Here is a 21,936-nt window from a genome sequence, read left to right as displayed (position 1 = left end):
GTTCTAATATTTTAATGTGCCACTATTCTGGTTACATCTGGCTACACTGTTATGAATTACATACAGGAAACTGGCAATACTAATCTTATACATTATTTTGAATATTGGGTTATTTTGAAGATAGATATTTTCATACCATCTTTAAGTGCTGCATGACATTCTGATTAAAATAACAGCACCGTATAAAATCACAGCTGACAGGGATGGAGATGCCTCCTTGTACACCCCCCTACAACACACGCATGAATGACACTAAACAAGCAATACAAAATTAAAACAGCACATATTAAATTGATTGAACATTGGCTAATCAATTTATCTCAGACTATAATAATATTTAGTGAAATAAATCAAACAAGTAAGGGCATTTCTCATGCCTAATGGTTTTCACCTCAAAGCTGGTTCACTATTTTCATCTGTTAACTGAAACAATTACAAAATCACTTCTGGCAAAGGTTACAGAAGCAGCAAAACTGGTAGAGTGATAAATAATGAGGACTGAGCACTTACACAGATCCATCTGGATCTCTTTCTGCACCAGGCACCTTCAGACATCCTGCATTTTAATAAAGCCAAATGGGAAGTCATACTCTCAGACAGAATGTAAGGTCATACTTACAAGATGAGGAACTGTACCTGGAAACAATAATTCTAAAAAAGATTTAGCACCATGGTGAATAACCAACTAACTAGGAGCATCTAAGGAAAATGATGGCACTAAGGGGCCTAAAAATACAGACTTGGTGGTATATACAGAAATAGGCATAACAAGAATACAGGTAATACTACCTCTGCATGTGTATTAATAAGATAATTTGTGGAATATTGTGTCCAATTCTGGTGCCTACCCTTTAAAAATTGAAGCCACATCAAGGAAGGAGACACCAGAAAAATCCAAGATCTGGAAAGAACCGTTACATTCAGAGGCTTAAACGGCTTCATCTGTATTAAAAGGAAGGTTAAAGGCAACTTGATCACCTTCTGACTATGGGGAAGAAGAACTCTGAAACTATAGGTCCCTCTATCTTAGCAGATAATAGCATATCCAATGGTTGGGTGTTGAAGCTAAACAAATTTAAACTGGAAGCAAGATGAAGAATGCTTAGCAACATAGATAATGAACTACTGGAATAGCTTACCAGGAACCATGATGGAGAATTCGCTTAAGGCCTCTAAATCATGGATGTACTTCTAAAGTTGCATTTTAACGCAACTTTAAAATACAGACTTTATGATGCAGAACTTAATGGATAGAATTCTATGGATTCTATTGTGTAGGAGGTCATATGAGATTATAATACTCACTTCTGAGCTTTAAAATCATGTAGTCTATAGTAATAGGAACTCAGTAGCGTATGTGAGAAGATATCTGTAATAGTCTAAACCTAGCAGATAAGAACATAAACAACTCTGAATCTAAGACAATACTGAAAGAAGAATAAACCAGAATCAAGCAGAAACATGAGTGCTTATACATCAATGATTGTATCTCTTACTGTTTCAATTAAAAACTCAAAATTATCTGTTATACCTCCAATTTTTACTTTCATAATTTTTTTAAGTCTATGTTAATGTATCTGATATTTACATATTATACTATAATTATACCTACCAGACCATGGTTTGGAGTAGGTTAATTGCATAGGAAGATTTTACTACGTTTACATTTTTCTCTTAAATAATTTTTTTAAAAAGCACAGTAAAGAGGCTGAGGACAAATTATTCAACTGTTTATCATACATAAGACTGCATGACTATAATACAAAGGGCTTGTCTTTTTCATTTAACGTTACAATATACACAGCAAGTCCGGACTAGATCTTACAATCTGAACACAGGTATTTAACCTTTTCCATGCTGTTTATGTTTACAATGCACAGAAGTCCTGTAACCAAACTGTGTAGTAAAGCACACAAAACTGGACTGTAACATAACACAGTATGCAGAAGCATTGGATTTTATGATTTCTTCTCTATGTAATTTTTAAACGGTTTTGATTTTTGGTGCTTGCTAAAGTGTGGCAACCAGCACAAAAAATATTACCCATATTTTATATTACCCTTATATTCCTAGACAGCAGTAAGTATTAGATTCCTTTTTATATTGCTAAACTCAGCACTCCATTTGTAAGATGACAACCTTTCAATCACATAAACTTTTCTTAACTGCTGAGTTCAAAAATGCTTTCAACCACAAGCTTGACATTTCAGTACAAAAGAAATATGGATCCCTTGATAAAAAAAGTTCTGGTTTACAAAAACTGATAACCCCAAGTATTCATTCATATGCAGACAATATTCAGCTGCTGTGTTGTCATTTTAAGTACAAAACCTTCAGCTTTTGTTCAGAAAAACTGATTTCATTAGCCACATGGAATTGACCAGTATGAGTGATGGGACAGTCTTATGCTGCATTAGTTTTTAAAGGGTTTATTGGCAGAGGTAGATCACTGCTTCTGTAATAGATAATGGGCAATATGGGATGGGTAATCACCAAATTACCCTACCTTTTCTATTTAGTTTGCTGAGTTTTTAATCATAATATATATAAATCTTTATATGGGCCCAAAAATTTAGCAACTGCCAAGCTGACTGTGTTATATTAAGGCAGCATAACCCAAAAATTAGGCACCTGTTAAATACAGCCTGCTAACCTCAGGTCTCACATGAGCTTTTTGCTTTACTCATACTATTGTTTTGGACCTGTTCATGCAATCAAAGTCTTGCCTTCAAGTTTACATTTATGTTAATAAGGAATACAAGAATCAATTGCTGGTTTCATAGCTTCTGTATCTAGTGTCCCTTTTACCTTCAGAAGCCTGAACGTATTTATAATGTAACAGATGTTATAGTCTTGAATTAGATGTCAATCTATTATGTTCAGCACACAGATTGCTGTAAATGTATTGGCTATGAATTCAACAACAGTTCCAGTTTTGTTTAAGCAATAGTACAGCCATAATTTTCAACTGACATTTAAAAATGGTCTAGTTACACCTTGTGTCAAAGTGCAGAACTGCTACATTATTGGTTACAGACATCTATGTGCTATAAAAACAGCTTTGGTACAATAAATTATCAAAAAAGAAAATAAATTTTTGTAAAATTCACAGCATAATTGTGAGGCAAAAAAGCAGTCACATAAAATTCTGCATTTTTAAAAATGTTCAGGATGAACAGAAGACATCTTTGTGCAGAAGTAATGGTGGAGAAACCACGTGCCGAGAAAAAGCAAAAGAAAAAAGTAAAAAGCAAGAAGGGACACAGTTGTAGCTATTTCCATCAAACGCAAACCACTACTTCTGTGACCTTCAACCAATAAGGAAGTCAACTTTATGACACACGCAAAGTGACCTTGCAATACCTTACAATAAGTGGGTCACAAAAGTCTATTTTAAAAGAAAGGCCTCTTGAATTACCCATTCTCTGTGTTTTCAGCATTAAGGACTGTCTGCAAATGCATGTCCAAAAGTGATTGCATCTGAAATGGTAGGCTCTTCTAACTTAGAGTCCAAATCCATAAGGCCAAAGGTTATCCCAAAGACCACCACTTAAACCTCCCCAGGACTGGCCAGGACCGACCCGTTGATTGCTTCTCAGTGCACCTTAGTTCTGAGACCAGTCATATTCCAATACTAGCTGACTGTGGTCTCTAACTACGAGACACACAGAATCCCATTATAATTGCTGCTTTGATCCTCAGTAGATTCAGATAAGGAGAGTTCTGATCACCGCCATTTAGCATGCTTAATGTGCCTTACAAACTCCATTACAACCGTCCCTTTTTACAGCTGAAGATTATATATTTGTGTAATTTGAAGGTCCCTCTTCCTTACAGTACTGCAATTCTGTGCCCATGTGTGTTTGGGGAAGTTAAAAAAACAAAAACCAAAAAAAAAATCCACACACATACACACATAATACTCATTCTCCCACCCCCTAAAATCTGAAAGGGCCCTTTTATGTAAATCATGTGCAGTGCCTTTAAAAAGAAACTAGTTTGCAACTAAGACCAACATTTGAACATTAACCCCTGTTGAATGAGACAAAAAATAACTATGACTAAGTTGTGGCAAGTTAAAATGGGGGAAGCAAAAGGTGAGACAACACCTCTAAGCTATCCATAAAGGTGGGTTTGGACATGGCTCTTAAAAAACTTCATTGTCCCTTTGCAAACTTTTCAAGTTTAAAAAAATAGTCAGCTTTGCCCTCCTGTAGCGGTTCAGTGAGTTTATCTCCTTCTGATTCAAGCAGCTTTGCACTTTGTTTTTGGAAAAACACCACTTCTATAAAAACACACAAGAAACAAACTTAGTTTCAGTTTAGTCACGAGCTAGCCACAGGACTTTGCTGAACACAAACTCCTGTCATGGGAGACTCTTCTCTATCAATTCCCTGCCTCATTGCAAGGTGCCCTTCAGTCATGTAATGAGTAGGACCTGTATTAGCAGAAAACTGGTACGTTGGATGTCCAGCTATGCCAGTCTCTTGGCGCGGATTAGAATAGACTGTTAAATTCACGTCCATAGCTCCATTTTGTCCAAAGTCCAAGGTATTAGCAGCCACTGGGCGGTTCTGATAGGCTTGATTGCCTTGGTTACCGGTAGAGGAGGAAGATGTAGAGGAAGAAGTAGTTGAGGAAGACAGGGACGTCATGGAGTGGTGACTATGGCCCACCTCCATAGAATCCTGGGTGGAGGAGCTGTTTGTTGGAGAATTGTAGACCCTTGGCCGGGTCCGGCTACCCAAGGCTTGTTGTCCATGATGATGGTGGTGGTGGTGATGGTGGTGGTGATGGTGGGAGCTATTTCCATGATGATGATGTAATGCATTCTGTTGTTGAGGGGTTACATGGAAGGTGGTTTCTTGAACTGGATGGGTTTCAACAGTGACCTGTGTAGGAGCTTCAGTGGCTGTCCAACCAAGTGGAGGAGGAAACTGCTGTCGAACCTATGGTAGTAAATGTAGAATATAAAAGGCCTGATCAAATCAACTGAATTTACAAAGAACATTAAAACTAAGTCTTAACTTTTGAAAAGAAATGAAGCTAAATGTTACATAGCAACAAAAATATACACTAGGTATGTATTTAGGAAATATTCTAATATACTTTCCTAAATATATCCTTAGATATGTTAGAACAGTAATTAAATATAATGCCACTGAGACAGTTAAGGAACAAAAGACCAACTGGATGCCCTTACAGAAAAAGTTTTAAAAAACTCAAAAACAGCATTGGTGAAGAGTAGTAATTAGTAAGTTTATAGTTGTACAGTGCCTAGTGGAGTGAGGCTGTGGACATGGACTGGGGCCTCAAGAAAAACTGACGTGCTAAACAAAAAAGCAAGTTGTAGTTTGCAGTTGGTTCTGAAGTACCACTGGAAGAGAGCTCTATCAGAACAAAGCTAAAAATGAGGGTTTTTCTACACAGGGAAGCTACTGCATAAGAGCTAGAATATGAATTTCATATACATTGGCTACTCTGTACTAATATGCCCCATATGGACATACTTTTTCCAAACAAGAAGTCACTTTGTGCAGTTTAGGTTAATCCACTTCCAAAATAAATTAATGCATACTGCACAAAAGCACTCTTAAGGCATGGGCACACGAACAAATTACCAACAGGCAAAGGAAAGTGGCACATTACTTCATGGCATCCAGACTGTTCTACAGTAACAATACATACACATGCTTTTAACCCCAAAGGACTGAGTTACCATAGATTAACTTTCATGTAATATAGTAAAATGTGTGCACATGGGCAATTCCCATAGAGCAGCTTACGTGCTCTAAAGTCCTACCATTCTCTCTCACATGAAACTTGTTTGTATGCCCATGATTCTGATGTGGAATATGAGTATCCTCACAAGAGCTTAGTGAGATGGTGGTGCTTCATAAGTTTATGAAAGTTTGTAAGTTAATGCTCCTGAAACAGCAAGAGACCTTTTTCAATTCTATGCTGCTTCATAATAGTTACTGCTACTGCACACTAGTCACTCGATATTTTTTTACTCTAATGAATTGTAAATCTGTATAAACTAATTGTAATTTTCCCTCACCTGGGCAGAACCACAAATGACACCCCTTGGTGATTTTAGAAAATCTTGTTTTCCCACTATCCTACAGTGATGGGTACCAATGGTCAGTAACTACTAAATTTCAGTGTTATTCTTCTAGCAGTAAGTCAAGCAATAATTTCAGGGGCAGCCAACCTGTGGCACACATGCCACAAGTGGCATGGGCAACTTCTGTTTGTGGCATGCATCAAATCAAGGAGGAGACAGGCAGGCAGCACAATAACAGATACAGCATGAAGCAGAAAGCAGAGCAGATCAGAGAGGGGAAAGGGATCAGAGTGACACTCAAAAGGAATGCGGGGCTAATCAATGGCAGACCTGCCAAAAAGGGTAGCCTCCAATGCACTAGTTTGTATTTTTAATTCAAACTATTCATACTTTGTACTTCTACAGTAGCTTCTCTCTAAGAATATCAAAAGTTTTACAAAGCAATCATTCAACCTTGCAGGATACCTGTAAATACTGATTTAAAATTGGAATAAAGAAAAATGTTCTATGGAAGTTCACCACACTGCAGTTCAAAATAGCTCTCTGGGATATGCTAAAAGGTCAACCTTTATGTGGATCCCGTGTTTTTCGTATGGACAGGGGAAAGCAGTAAGCACAGTAGTGTTCAAACTCCAGCCCATGGGTCCACAGAACTGTGACATCCATGAAGTGGGTCTCTCCATGGTCTGGAAATATGGTGGCAGGAAAGCAGAGGCTGTATTAACTATTGCTCCCCTGCTGCCAAATTTCTGCATCCATAGGGAAACCCACGGGCCAGGTGGCATAGCAGTACCCTAGATAGCACGAGTGTATGGGCAGATCCAGTTCACAGTGTCAGGCTATGGAGCCAGAAGGCTGAGTACCATTGCACTGGCAACTATCCTATAAAAAAGGAGTAATCTCTTTGCACCTGCTAGCTGTGTTAATGCGGCCTGCTGCCCCAAAAGGTGGCCACTGCTTGTCTTAGAACAGTGGTGCCCAACATCGGGTCGCGACCCAAATGAAGGTTGCGGGGGCAATGCCAGCGGCACTGCACACAAAAGACAAGCTGCACCCCATGCCAGGAGCTCCCCTGCCTCTGGGCCACCACCACCACCTCACTCCATTCCCAGCAGCAAGTCACAGCAAAAAAGGGTTGGGAACCACTGCCTTAGAAAATAAAAGCTAGTGATTTAAACAACTATTTTTAAAGGGAGATGCTCATTTCAAGAATGTACCTGGGGACTATGTGTTTCACAGTCCATAGCTTGGACTGCCGCTGTGAAATGTCCGCCACTATGACGATGCTGATGAGTAGGGTCTGACCGTGCCCTTCCACTGTTGCTTGTTCCAGAAGACCCACCTTTAAATAACAATACAAAATAAAGATTACAATACATATCAGTTCCATAACATAATGAGGACACAAGGGTATGAACTGCTTGAATATCAAAGTCTAAAATTAGTCTTTAAAATCGGTGGTTTTTTTTAAACAGATACTGAATTGTATTTTATAAGGCTCAAAATTGTTCCTCAAAAGCTGAAAGCATGTAACTGAAATCTTACAAATTACTAGGAGTGCACCAATAGAGATTTTGGGGGCCAATACAGATACCTAATATTTAAGGAAGTATATCAGACGATGACGATCCGATTTCCGATACTGCGGCCTCCAGCTGGTAAGTCCAGTGTGATGGAAGGACAGGGGGGACAGAAGCGCACGGGGGGGCAGATCAATGTCCCCCACAGTGAGAGGCGGGGCAGAGGCAGGAACTGCCTGGGGTGGGGGGAAGCAGGGCTTCAGCTCCCACCATTGCTTGCATCACAGGAGGACACAGGGGGTGGGGTAGGGTGTGCCCCCAGATCTGTGTGGGATGGGCTGCAGCCAGGGCTCCTCTTGACAGGGGCTGGGCTCGAAGCAGGCGCCAGCAGCACTGGGAGGGTGCTGCATCCACCTAATTGTGTCGCTGCTGCGCTCCCAGCGCTGCTGCCACCAGCCACCTGGCGCAGCCCCAGCTCTTCCCGGCGCATGGGTGGAAGCAGGTTTTTGAGCCAGAGCAGTACTGGGTAGCTGGTGGCAGCAGCGCTGGAAGCAGAGCAGCAGCAAAATCTGGGGTGGATGCAGCATCCTCCCAGTGCCGCCGGTGCCTGCTCCAAGCCCAGCCCAGGCGGAGGAGAGACCTGCACAGCCCCGGCTACAGCTTGCCCCAACCCATGCAAATCTGGGTGGCACATACCCCCCACCGCATGCCCTACTGTGGTGCAAGCAGTGGTGGGAGCTGCCCCTCCCCCACCCCGCCAGCACCTGCCCCTGCTCACTCCCTCACTGTGGGGGAGGGGGAGGAGGGATTGATCTATAAGCCAAATTATTGGCCCCATTGCCCCAATATCTGATACAGCAAATTTTCTTTATATCTGTACTGCTCCAATATTGGACAACATATCAGTGCACCTCTACTGTGATCATCTATCAGTGAGAAACATACCTGAACTAGAAGATGTGCTAGAGGTGGTTCCTGAAGACTGTGACTGCTCCATGGCAGGACTCGTAGACACACTGTTACTTGTATTTGTACCTTCATCTGCTGTTTTCTTAAAGAAGCTGTGCTGCAGGGCATAGTACGGTTGAATTCGAGTTTTGGGATCATAGTCAAGCATCCTTAAGATGAGGTCTTTAAACTTCAAGTAGTCAGCTACAGTATGACCCGATTCCCCAGCACGACGTCCACCTGGTCCCCCTGTTTCAACTCCAAGTATGTTGTGAAGTTTACGAGTTCCAGGTGGTTTGTACTCCTGTTGAGAAGTCAGAAATTCCATGAGTTTTATTCTAGTTATAAACTAAAGCTTAAAATTAACATAATTTAAATGGATCATTGAAAAAAAAATCCAAGTTGAAAACTCGTCAATATTTTTTGATATTATATTAAATAGTATTAAAATTAATGATCCAGTAAATCACAAATTCAATCAGCATCAGTAGTCAACAAAGCTATTTAGAGAATCTACACCTTACAGAATACATATAAACCTACCCTTTTTCCATCTTTGGTCTTCTTTAAGTTCCAAGTGCTATCTGGCAACTTCTCAAAGAACTTTCTTGCTTTTGGTGCTTGGTCAAGAATATGAACAGGTGGTATCCCTAGAACTTCCACTATTTTATTCATTTGATCCACCTAGTTCAAAGATAATTGTTATGAATAAGAAATTACCCAGTTATTTAGTACATGTGGCAGAATCTAAAATTCAATACAAAAAGGTGGGGAGAAAATGTTTGCTATCCATATAAACTGTGGAGTTCATAATTAGTTGTACATTTAAAGAAAAAAAATTCAGAGCAAATATATTAAGTATAATAAATTAGATCAATCAATACATTAAAATCTGAGATCAATATCTGATGATTTAGATATCTATCAGGATACTGTTTCTACTGCAATGTTGTTGACCATTCTCAAATGATTAAACAACTTTTGCTTTACAATTAATCAGATTAAAATGCAAATTAGAATGAACAGTCACTTATTCTAAGAAACTACAGACCTCATTTGCTCCGCTAAAAAGAGGCTCTCCAGTATGCATTTCAACTAAAATACACCCAAGGGACCACATGTCAATTGCAAGATCATAAGGCATTCCCAGTAGCACCTCCGGTGATCGATAAAAACGACTTTGGATATACTGGTATATCTGAAATAAAAGTATTGAAAAAAACCAAATAAACTTCTACATAGTATTATCTTGATTTATATATTCATCACTTACAACAGGAAATTACCAGAAAAAGTAATTTTGGAATAGGGGAGAGCCACAAAGAAAGTCTGACATTTTAATAAACTGCATTTGTACTATGAAGTCAGAAGTGTTACTAACAGTACTCACTCACAAAACCTACACTGCTACACTTTGCTTCAATCACGGAAACACATTTTTAAGTATTTATCTTGTTCATTCTTTTGAGTTTATAAATATTTTCTCCATTGTCCATCCTATTTAGATTTCTGTTGACTACCTGCTCTAGGTCATGAACACACTCCTTCACACTTCCCCGCAAACCCTTACAAGTATAATATTCAGTAACACTTAATGATTTGGAAGCTTAAGTTAGTTTTTCAGTTACTTAAGGACTTGCGACTCTATATCCCATTGCCCTGCAATGAACCTTAAGATGTCTGAAAATTCTGCTTTACAGGAACCTCTGTCAACTGTTTGCCTCACAGCTTTGTCTCACAACTGTCAGCCATGGCAAAATTACTCTGCATGTTGGATGCTTCTTCACCAGCTGAAAATCAGCCAGTAACGGAGTAACCTAGCTACAATGCCAGGATATCAGAGAAACAGAGAACGGTTCTTAACATGTTCTATATGAATTGCTATAATTTCAATATGCAGACTCCCAATTAAATTTAAAATACCATATTTACTCAAATAGATGACCCCAATTATAAGATGACCCCTCCATCAATTATATTCTATGTATGGAAAATTTATAAATTTGTCATATTTTTCCAGGTACAGAATCTAATTATTGAAGGGTTTGCCTTGAATTAGTCCCCGGCCCACTGCCACAGCAGAGAATATAAATCTGGGGAATCAGGTAGCCCCTTTGCTCTCTGCTTCCCCAACTTATTCTTATTCCCCTGCCAGCCCCCTCCATCTCTCCTTACTGTCAGACCCTGCTCTCCATTAAGCAAATGGAAGTGAGAAGCAAATTTGAAAATGACGACCTTGAAATTAAACATGGCTATAACAATTTGTACACTCAGTTCATTTAGAATTGATTCATGTTAGCTTTTTTGAAACTGCTACAAGTTTTAGAGTGGTACTCTACTAAATACACTTTTGAGCAGCACTTGGGCACCAAACTATGCGTGACATTAGTCCAAAGCCAAAGTCTCCTGGTTTACCACGTATTTAATTGGGTTGGGCCCCACCAGAGTCAACAGCATTTCAAGCCACGGTGAGCCCACAGCTCAGCACTACTCAGTATGTGTGTGTACCCCCATACAGAGGAGCCATGTGCTCATTAGCCATTCACTCATGACTGGAACTAAGTGATCTTGTCATGAGTCCTGGGATCCTTCAAAAATGTATATGCAGATGAAGTGTAAGGCAATCTAGTCCGGCTTCACCTCATGGAGAGTGGGGAAACATTAATCATATGCACCAGGTTAAGAGAGGGATTTTGGGTGAACTCTTTGGGGGCCCATTTCATGATGTGTGCTAGACAATTAAGAATGGTGAAGAAACAGGAACCGTTAGAAATGGGAAAGAAAGGCACAACTCAGCTGTGGGAGTGAAGAGTAAGTCAAAGTGTATGCAGTGTAGTGACTCACAAGAACTTGAAAAAGAGTCAGCAGAGAGTAGGACTGCACTTATTGGGCACTATTCTATATCCTATTCAGATGAGCTGCATTAACGTATTCTTGTGATAGGTTCCCATCAGTATGTTTGCCCCATATGAGCTATGTGTTTTATAGTCACGATCAGTGCTGGCTGCACTTAATCAAGTTCATAATTGGTTTTTAATGCTGAACATACGCTGCTTTTGGCAGGTTAATGATAGACAATATATTTAGTGAAATTTCCTTGTATGCAATAATAAGACAAGGGGCATTTCCCTCCCCTCCCCCGCATGTCAACTGGGGCGGGGGGGGGACCTTGTCTTGTATTGGAGTAAATATAATACAGAAAATCTCTGTTATCTGGTACTTCACCACCCAGAATACCTTATTAACCAGAATTTCAGTGCCACACCGCTTTGCCTCCAGCTACACCACTGAAAGCAGTGGGGGACACAGCTTTGCCTCCTGCTGCGGGGTCGGGGACTGGAGGCAGGGCCCATGGGGAGGGAAAGTCTGCATCCGTATAATCCTAAACTAGAGGTTATGTACTTATAGTTAAAATTAAAGTTCAATCCCTTTTTCTTTTTTTTCTTTTCCCAGTTTTTAAGACATCCCTTGATATTAGTCATATACTTATCCTCAAAAACACAAACAGCACTGGAGTTGGCAGTTCAAGATACCCTACTGCCCAATAAATGTGTATCTATCTTCATCTAAAAGGAAAACCTTTAGGACAGAGTATTTCAGGCATCTAACCTGAAAATGTTTAAACATATACAAAATTTTACTTACACTAGTACCACTGTCAAATCTCCCAGGTATGTGTTTGCTGGGTTTGTGGCCATATTCACTAAATTACCTCCCCCTCTTTTTTAAACCACTAATTACAATGTTTATACTAAAAGAGAACTTCTGAATTAACCCATCCCAAAATACTAATATCCTAAAGAAGGAAAGGAAAGAAATGCAAATATAGAAAAGGAAAATACTAATGAAAATATTTTATACACTGATTACTATTACACCACGTAAGGCTTCTATTGCCAAATCCAGGGACACAATACATTAGCAAAATAACAGGAAAATATAACTAAGAATATAAAAAGTCAAGTTTGTTAAAGAAGTTCTATACATAACTGAAAAAATAAAAGATCTTATCCTGTACTCCTTTTTTCTGTTGCCATAATTATATAATAAAACAAAAGAGAAACTGTTTCATAAATAGCAACTTCCTCAAGGCTGAAACGCAGCAATGACAAAGCACTGGGATTTTGATTTTTAAATGTATCATTTCTCAAATTTTTAATCAAGTATACATTGATATGTAAAACCCACCCTCTGTCCAAGCTGGCAAGAACTGCCAAAATCAACAATCTTGATAGCGCTCCGTTTGGGATTACACAGCAGGATATTCTCAGGTTTTAGGTCACAGTGAATGATACTAAGTTCAGGAGTCGCCAGGAAAAGCAGTGCAGTGCACATCTGCTGTGCAAACTTTCGTGTCAGGTTCAGTGAGACACCTCTGAAGTTGGTGTTCCGCAACAGGTCATAGAGGTTGTAGGACAGCATTTCAAAGACTAAGCAGAGATGGTTTCGGAACATAAAGTGGCGTTTCAAATGCACTTTAAAAGGAAGAAAGGGAATAATTTAAGTATGTTTGTTATCACCAGTACACACACACACAAGACAGATACAACAGCACTTTAATAGATCTATTGGAAGTTGATCAGTAAAATGAATTTGAAAATCTTGCTTCATGGAATATTTGTTAAATCAAGGCTTTCAACCTAATACTAAAAGTACATACTCACACTATATCACTATTTTGCTACATACTAATGTAACACTTTGTAGTTTTCAGGATTTTAAAGACATTTCATCATATAATACAGTGTGTAGTTCTATTTTAGATATGCATACCCTTCTAAGTTAAAATATTTTAAAAACTTACCTAGAAATATAAAAATGTATTTCTAGATGAACAAATATGATACTGAACAAAATAACTTAAACAGTCCTGAATAGATAATGAAGTATTAGTGTAAATTAACATTTTTAAAATATGTATTTCCATATCAAGATAAATCAATACAAAAACATAAAATTAAGACCAAAGCTAGTATTTTTAAACTGTTAAAACAGAGAGACAGGGTAACAGAAAATAAATGCATTATCTTCCCCTCTATACTTCTTCTCAGGCTTCCCCTTCCTCTGTTCTGATTCTTCCCCATTGACTTCTATCATCCTTCCCTCTGATTCCCTAATTTCCCATTCCAAAGAACAGACTATTAAAACATGACTTTTTAACAGACTTCTTCTGCATGCTACCTGGCTGTCAATTCAGTTTTAATTATGAAATTAAAAAGACAGTGAAAACACCCCCCTCCCCCCGAAAAAAACCTGCATTTAAATCAACTGGAATAGAAAGGCTTTTGAAGTTTAAACCTATTTTTTGTGCTTTGACATGGTAAGAGTACTAATACTTACTTGTGACTTATCTCTGTTTTATTAGAGATCCTTGTGTGTTCTGAATAATAAAACACACTACTTAGCTATGTTTCCTCCTGTAACCTGGTTCTCTGAGTATAGCTTAAATAGCTGAAACTCCTCCCTGTCTTGACAAATTTTATTGTTGGTCCTATCATCTTGTAATCTCCTTGGATCCACAACTCAGCTTTACAATACCACTCTCCCACCACTTAGTACAAGGTGCACAACAAAACTTTGACTTTATACTAAAAAAATGGCTAGTTTCTCTGCTGGTGGAAAAAGAAGTACAGAAAGGAAATACTAGGAAATACGAGATCCTTCTTGTACTCCAGTTGACATCTCGTCCCAGAAAGAGGAAGTTAGCCACGTTAGTCTGATGTCCAGCAGAAGGCAGGGTAAATATGCACCTTACAGGTGCATCAGAAATACACAAAGCTCAAGTCCAAGTGAGCTCAAGCTTGCAAAAGCTTCCGCATCTCTAATTTAGTCAGTCTATAAGGTGCATCTCTACCCTGCCATTTCCTAGAAAGCAAGAACTCAAACATGGGAAAAGCCTACATTTAGAGACACATTAAAACACTTAAGAGCTAATGGTACTTGCACACCAGCACAGAGGCTACTTCTTAATGTTGAATTCCAATGCATCGGAGCAGATTTGATTAATCAAGTCTGCTAGAGTGTGGCAATTGCCAAGCTCAAGCAGCCTCCTGTATCACATGTATCAGCACCTCTGTGCTTAAAAACAGTGGTGGGGGCGCTTGAACTAAAGTTCATTGAACAAGCTGTAGTTCAAGCACCCTCGGCGCCATTTTTAAGCACAGGGATGCTGATACAGGAGAAGCAGTAGTGCTTTAATTAGAGCAGTTCTCCAAGAGCCATGATTATGCTGCTTTCAAAACGCACTGGTGTTACAAAGAAGCAGTATGGCTTAATTTTCAAGCTTAAGCTTAATTCCTTTGAGAAAACTGATACAGATTTGGTCAAATGAATTTTTATGTAAACAGTAAGAAGGACTTGTAGGCATTAGAAGTGCTAGCTGAATAAAACTTAAGAGCATGGATCTACACTTTTCCTTAAGAGAGAGTAAGCAGTCTGCTTTTCTATGCTCAAGCGCACTAAATAAATAGATCTGAAAGGATCCAGACGCCAAGTATATGTTAACTGAAAAAGGGATAAGACATTAGGGATGAAAGTAGGTGGATGATGTATTATAGAAAGCAATGAGAAATCTAACATGTGTAACACCAGATGCTCTTCTAGAAGAAGTACTAGCCATTAAATAAACCTTGTTTTTTGGGATAAAAGGGTAAGATGAATGAAAGAAATAGTTCAAAGGCATGTTTGCAAAGGGCCTTCAAACAATCATTTGTGCAAAGCTTTATAAAGAATGACTTCAGAGCAAGTAATCGGTGGTTGAAAGCTTGGCAGCCCATGTTCAATTCTGTACCTTAAAACTATAAAAAACTGAAGGTGTGCCCCATCATAATATCATATATAAGGATGAAAATGTTTTCCTGGCAAGAAGCACTAATCAAATCACTTCTGGCTGAACTACACAAATACAGAATAAACATTTATGTATTTCACAGACCCTGCACCATCCTTTGACCCAAACAGGCATCTAAGACCAAGACATTAATCTTCAGTCAGAGGATCCATCAAGGAATACCTTACAAAATATCTTCTCCCTCTGCTTGCTTACTAGCTGAAGGAGCATTTTATATTCACTGTTGGTATCAATATTCTGTCACAGCACTAAAAGTACTAACCTCTGGAATTCAACAGATACTGTTACAGGATCCTGAAGTGAAACTGAAACCAAGTCATCAAATCTTAGCAAGACGTCAATAGCCTTAAGCCGCTAATCAAAGAACAAGCAAGAAAGCACTGTGTACCTGAATGTGCTGAATTAATTATTTTGTCTTATAGATTCTCTGTAATGAACAAAAACCAAACTTTTGCTGGTGGGATCACAATGAGTCATCAGCAAGTCCAGTAAGCAACTGACTAATGCGGATCTTAAATACCAACCCTTCAGATGGCTGCTGCTATTGTAATCAGGCAAGTCAAAAGGAACACAAGTCATGTACTGCAATTGGTGCTGATCCACTGAAAACCCAGGAAATGACTATCCTGACTAGTTGATCAATGTAACTTAAACATGCAAGGGCATTTCTGCTAAACATACTGAATAAGCAATATCTATTTTAAACTTATGAAGACACATACATTGGCTTAATGTCTCTAGTTATGCACAAGACTGAAAAATATATACCCATAAAATTCCCAATCAAGAATTCGCCATTAGAATGTGCTGAACTGTCTTGCTATTTCAGAAGGGTTACTTACAGAAAGGAGACCTCTACTGTGGATTTTAATGAAATATTCCGTATACTGATCTGGGAAGAGAGATGATTCAAGTTTGATGAAGTGCACAAAATAATGGACTTGCTTCTTGTTTTCAAAGCATACTGTACAGAGTTGTTGGAGTTAAAACATAATCAAAAATATGCCTGCAAACATATTGCAGATTTACAAAGGGATCTTTAAAGATATGCACCCCACTGAGCTGGAAAAAAAAGTATCAACTGGGTCTGAACTAGTCTGTTCTTGCCCCTTGGAACATTAGGTTTTCTGTAAGAAAGATCCATATGTGAATCCATCAGGAAAGTGTGGGGGGGAATGAAGCTGGAATATATGTTTTCGTGATGAGGAAGAAACACCGAGTTCCTGCAATGTTTGATCCAAAACATATTTGAAAGTGCTCCCTTTGAAAAAAAGGTCAGAAATCAAATTCACCCAGTTCTGGAATTCCACCCTCCAGAACCTAAGCTTAGAGTTCTTTTATGAGTCAACTAGGAGAGACAGGGTGATTAAATCCAAGACTGCACTGTACAGAAAGTTTGAGACTGACCAATTACCTTCCCAAGCATTTTTTAATAGAGATTCACTGAGCACAGATTTATGACCACTTTGGGGATACTTTATAGAGAGGCTTTGGCAGTGTTCATAAAAACTGTTGGCAATGGACTTAATTATGATTTGCATAGATTTTAAGTTGTGATCCAAAAAAAAAATAGAGAAATACAGTCCTTTTATACAGAACAAGAAAACCTTCTAACTGCAGACAGAACTATAAAGTCTACATAGAGTACAGTCCCCCAAGAGTCAAACATAAAAATATGCTCAGCCATCAATAATGCAAATCTGGCATCAGGTCTTTTTCAACCCTCAGGTGATTAATTCTTCAACATCTAAAGTAAGCTGGAAAACATCCATTAGACTTCTGCTTTGGCTAAAAAGGTCTCCTTGGAGGAGAGGGAAACTACTTAATCAAATCACATTAGGATAGTTGGCAATGTCTCTAATGTCTTAATTTCTGAGGGAAATAACTTGACATACTGTCAAGCAGTACTCTTGTACTTTTTCAAATCTAACAGCTGCGGTCCTTTTCTCTCAATCTGACAAGTTCAGGTATCAAAAGGAAATATTTGACAAGTCCCAGCATTCTCCATCCACTGGATACAACACGAAGTAGATGGGGAGTTTGGAGAATACAGAAACAATTCCTGACTATGCCCCATGCAGTTTCCACGATGCCTGAAGAAAAGTGAAATGAGAAAGGTAGCCACAGGTTGTCAGAACCCACTGCAGAACTCTCACTATCCAAAGTCAACACTGAGAGTAACAGATTATCTCTGCCATGTCCTCCTAGAAGGCTAAGTTTAAGAGCTGTGCAACGTTTGGCTCTGGCTGGAAAGTCAATGAAAGCTGTTACTCCTTTTTAGAACATATATATCAAAAGCAGACAATGTTAGATTAATTTGAACCAACAGACAGGCTAACTGTTTTAAACTGACCACCATTGTAAAACTAAATACACAAATTCAATATAAAAACTACTTGCAAGGTCCTGGGCTCTACAACCCAGTTCTCAGGTATTTATAATTCATTACATAAGAATAATATTTAAATACCTATATAGTATTTCATTTCAGTGTCGTGTTTGTTCATAAGCTCAAGAAGTCGCACTTCAATCTGGGCTTGATTTAAGAAAGCCTTCTTGTTCTTTATAATTTTAATAGCCACCCACTCCTGTTCCACACGATCATAAGCTTTTACAACCTATGAAAAAGAAAAGAAAAAAAGACACATACACTAAATAACATAACTCTACTTTAGTTATTCAAGTCCCTATGTTTTCCATTAACAGTTATTTAGAGAGATCTTCAAAACCAAGGAAGTTTCAAATTATGGATTTAACATATTTATTCATGAGACTCCTTTTTCAAAAAGCACTTGAGGATTTTCATGTCTTATTTAATCCTACAATGAAGCCACAGGTGATCTGTGTGACATTAATTTTCATAATAAACATATCACAGAAGAGAATTCAGAGTTCTCTGAGAAGCTAAACCAAATAATTATCTTTCCTAAAGTAAAAGTATCGAATCAGCAAAACGAATTTAAAAAAACCTAAAAGAGTAAAAACCTTTTTTCAGGAAAATGCTCAAGATTCAGAAATATTCTGTGCTCAACCTCCCCTTTCCAAGCCTTATATTGTGATGTTACATATTTATTACATAACCCATCATACCATGCACTTATGTCTCGACCACAGATAAATTTCAGTTTAAAGTTTCTACAACAGAAGGCAACAAACTTACGGATTGATATCAAATTCAAGTTAAAGAGTTTGATTAACTCGCAAAAATCAATTACTGACATGCATGCTTGAATACATTCAAATTTCATGTTTAATAATGGTGAAAAAACCCCCAAAAGAATGTTTATTCAAAATTACCGTATTGGAAGGGTTTAAAAATAATGAAGTGAATCTTCCATGAAACACAGATGCAGGCTAGGTAGTAACTAGATGTTACTTATAAACTCAAAATGAGTTGACGATTTTTAGCTAACATCAGGGTGGATTTGATTTACATCAAATCAATTTAAATCATGACTTAAATCACTGGTCAGGAAGCCTCAATTTAATCACTGTTTTCTACAAAAAGCATTCTTGTCGTTTGATAATAACCTTCATTAAAATATTCCCAAACAGGGTCTCTTTCATGGCCTTATAAGCCTGCTGCCATGATAGGTTTTCCCTTCTATCACACCATTCCCTCACTAGATCTCAAAACAATGGAGAAGCAATACTCAGAAGCTTTCTCTCTCAAGACTTCTGGAATAGTCTGCTCAAAATGTTTCTCTTTTGTTTCTACTGCCCCTCCCTCCTTGCATTTATCTCCAGACTCCTGCTCCATGCCCAGATCTACTTCACCCCCAACAACCCTTTATTCATTTAACTTCTTGAAACTGCTTTTCTAAAGCTGAGGGTTTGACTCTGTGTGCACAAACTTGCAGAGAGACAAGAGGGCTGATGGGTACGTAATCAGGTCTGTTGTCTCTCATCTCCATATACTGCTGTTAACAAGGGTGTTACCTCGGGAGACATAAATCCACAGCTGGAGAACTGAAACTAAGCATCACAGAGAAGCTTAATGGGATTTCCTGGACTGAGCACTGAGGGTAAGGTGGTTTAATCTTTACTAATCTAGAGAAGAGCCTCTGGGAACCCCATAAACTTGGGCCCCTAATATAGTCCATGGCCTGTTGTGACCTATTTATAAAACTTTTCTAAAAAGGTTACATGAATATATTGTCTCAAATGGTATATAATTAAAAGTTATAATCCTTATTCTACAATGATATCTTTGAGCTGTAACATATCTTCATATAGGGTTTTTTAAGCATCTTAACAACAACAAAATCTGATTTAAATAAACAATCCAGGTGTTTAAAAAAAATCACTGATTTTTATCTGCAGTGGCTAACATCCATCACCTGTCCAAAGGAACCTTTGCCTATTAAAGAGTCAATTTCATAACGATCCATCCACTTTTCCCCATTTTTCACGATATAGTCATAATTGTCATCATCATAGCCATCATTGTAAACTTTCCGCTCTTTTTTGTGACTGGAATCATCTCCTTGGCCCTGTTGGTGCCGCCGCTTCTTTTTTGCATAGTAAACCTGTGGGTGAGGAAAATACTTGGTTAACGAACATCAATTTAAAATCTGATCAAAATAGTTTCACATATAACACCTGTTCCAATTCCAACTTCATGGTTTTACACTACTTCTCCTCAAGAAATATTGTATTTTCTGACATATAACATGGCCCCAAATATAAACATACACCCTACTTTTGGAAGGTCCCAAGAAGGCAAAAAAAACCCTTAGAGGCTGGGGGCCATATGCCAGGACCCAATCTGACACATTGGTGCTGGGCCCATGTGGCATGCCATGGCCCAATCCAGCATGCCAGTACTTGGACTTTGGGCTGGGTCTGACCCTGAGCACTAGCTCTAGAGCGATGTGTGGTGTCTGGGGCTTTGTGCTGGGTAAGCCCCACCCATGTGGTTGGGGAAGGCTGCTCCCCAAATCCTAGAAATTTTGCAGGGGAGAGATGAAAAGAGTGGTGGCAGCATTAATTGCCTTGGCTCCCAGATCTGCCACTACTCCACTTTCCCTGCGCTGCACCCCCCCACCCCTGCCGACTTTCTGGACACATGGAAAGTTCTTTTCAATGCATATAATATGTACTCCAGCTTCCCCAGCTTGTTGGGGGGGGGGAATTGTGAGTTATATATGATAAAATATAGTATTTCCTTCTTCTTTTGCTGCATAGAAGACTTTTACATTGAAAAACCCCAGATTACAGACTTACTGGGAAAGCAATAGAACTCATATACAAAAGGTGCTATCAAATTCACAAATTAAAACAGCATACCCATCATTTTTCCTGTGTGTTTTTTTTTTTTTAAAGAAACAATAATTTTAAGAGTAATATTAAATGTTGGGAGAAACCATACAATGAATTCGTATTGCTAACTGTTGCCTATAAATACAGTATTATACACATTATGATAATGATTCAAAGATATGGAAATACCTGGCACATATACTTAGCACTTTACATTTCCCAAAGTGCTCTGGTAAAAAGCCAGGTAGTTATGTGCGTACATTTAGCAGACAGAGAAACACAGGTGAAGAAATTAAGTATCTTAAAGCCACCAAACAAGTCAAAGACAAAGTAGTTCTGGGCTCCCCAGCCCAAGCACAGACCATTAGACAACTTTTGTTTTCACAGTTCTGGAGCATCAACAGAAAATAGTTACCATACAGAACCCCAAAATTAAACCACTGACTGCTGCAGTAGCCATTTGTTTTATCGTCTAATAACAACAGGCAGTCAACAGGAAATACTACTTCCTGGCATTATAACCTTGCCTTTTTTGAGAGAGAGAGAAAAAGAGAGAGAGAGAGAGAAAGAGAGAGAGCGAGCATGCACATGCACAGTAGCACAAGTTTTCTAAAGTATAAAGAAATTAATACAGTTTTAAAGATGATCCACAGAAGCTGAGATGTGCTGCTCTATCTGAAGTCAGGCAGAAGGTAGGGAAGAGTGGCACCTCGGAAACTCACTGTATACTGTAATCTCCCATTCAAAATTAAAGAAATGGGTGCGTGTGTGTGTGCGCGCACATGCGTGAGTAAAACAAAAAATGACACAGACCATTTATTTACTTTCACACACAAAGCGATTTATACAGGTATAAATTTCCATCTGCCCCTTTTCTCATTTGGCTCTTATCTAGCCTTTTTTCTTGAAGTTCAAGTGAAGTCAGAGATTATAAAATAATGCCAATCCAACATTTCAGTTAAATTCACATCATAACAAACATTTTAAAGAATCTGGTAACAATACGCATTGTAATTATTAGCAAAATAATACTACATGAAATAAAAACTTAAATGGGGGAAATGGCCTATCTGTACCTCATTAATGTGTTTGTATGTTTTGATCAAATCAACGGAGAGTTTCCTCAAAGGAGCCGAAGCTGGATCACGGAAAGTTTGGGGCATCCGCCTCTGTAACATGAGAATATCAGGCATCATCTTAGACAAAAAACGCCACGACTTTCAACTAAACAGTAACTACACTATTATATTGCATTCCCCTCAAAAAGTAAGTGACTAGTCCTATCAGCT

General features: G+C 38.5%; 1 protein-coding gene across 5 annotated transcripts in view; it reads right to left on the bottom strand.

Moving 5' to 3' along the window:
- Window positions 1-291: 291 nt before the first annotated feature.
- Window positions 292-21,936, bottom strand: part of DYRK1A (dual specificity tyrosine phosphorylation regulated kinase 1A) — a 131,047-nt gene continuing 109,402 nt past the window's right edge. For all 5 annotated transcript variants that reach the window (XM_090060702.1, XM_090060691.1, XM_090060681.1 and 2 more), the window contains 9 exons: window positions 21,724-21,816; window positions 19,726-19,914; window positions 17,856-18,003; window positions 12,724-13,010; window positions 9,587-9,733; window positions 9,079-9,219; window positions 8,533-8,839; window positions 7,285-7,409; window positions 292-4,949 (listed from right to left, as the gene is read on the bottom strand). In XM_090060702.1, coding sequence (XP_089916828.1) covers window positions 4,326-4,949; window positions 7,285-7,409; window positions 8,533-8,839; window positions 9,079-9,219; window positions 9,587-9,733; window positions 12,724-13,010; window positions 17,856-18,003; window positions 19,726-19,914; window positions 21,724-21,816 — 2,061 coding nt within the window. In that variant the 3' untranslated portion in view covers window positions 292-4,325. The remainder of the gene's footprint in view (window positions 4,950-7,284; window positions 7,410-8,532; window positions 8,840-9,078; window positions 9,220-9,586; window positions 9,734-12,723; window positions 13,011-17,855; window positions 18,004-19,725; window positions 19,915-21,723; window positions 21,817-21,936) is intronic.

This window comes from Crocodylus siamensis, chromosome 1, assembly GCF_052110815.1.
Source record: "Crocodylus siamensis isolate JL-2025a chromosome 1, ASM5211081v1, whole genome shotgun sequence".
NCBI classification, from domain to species: Eukaryota; Metazoa; Chordata; order Crocodylia; family Crocodylidae; genus Crocodylus; species Crocodylus siamensis.
Note: the sequence above shows the minus strand (reverse complement) of the source record. Positions and strands in the feature narration are given on the sequence as shown.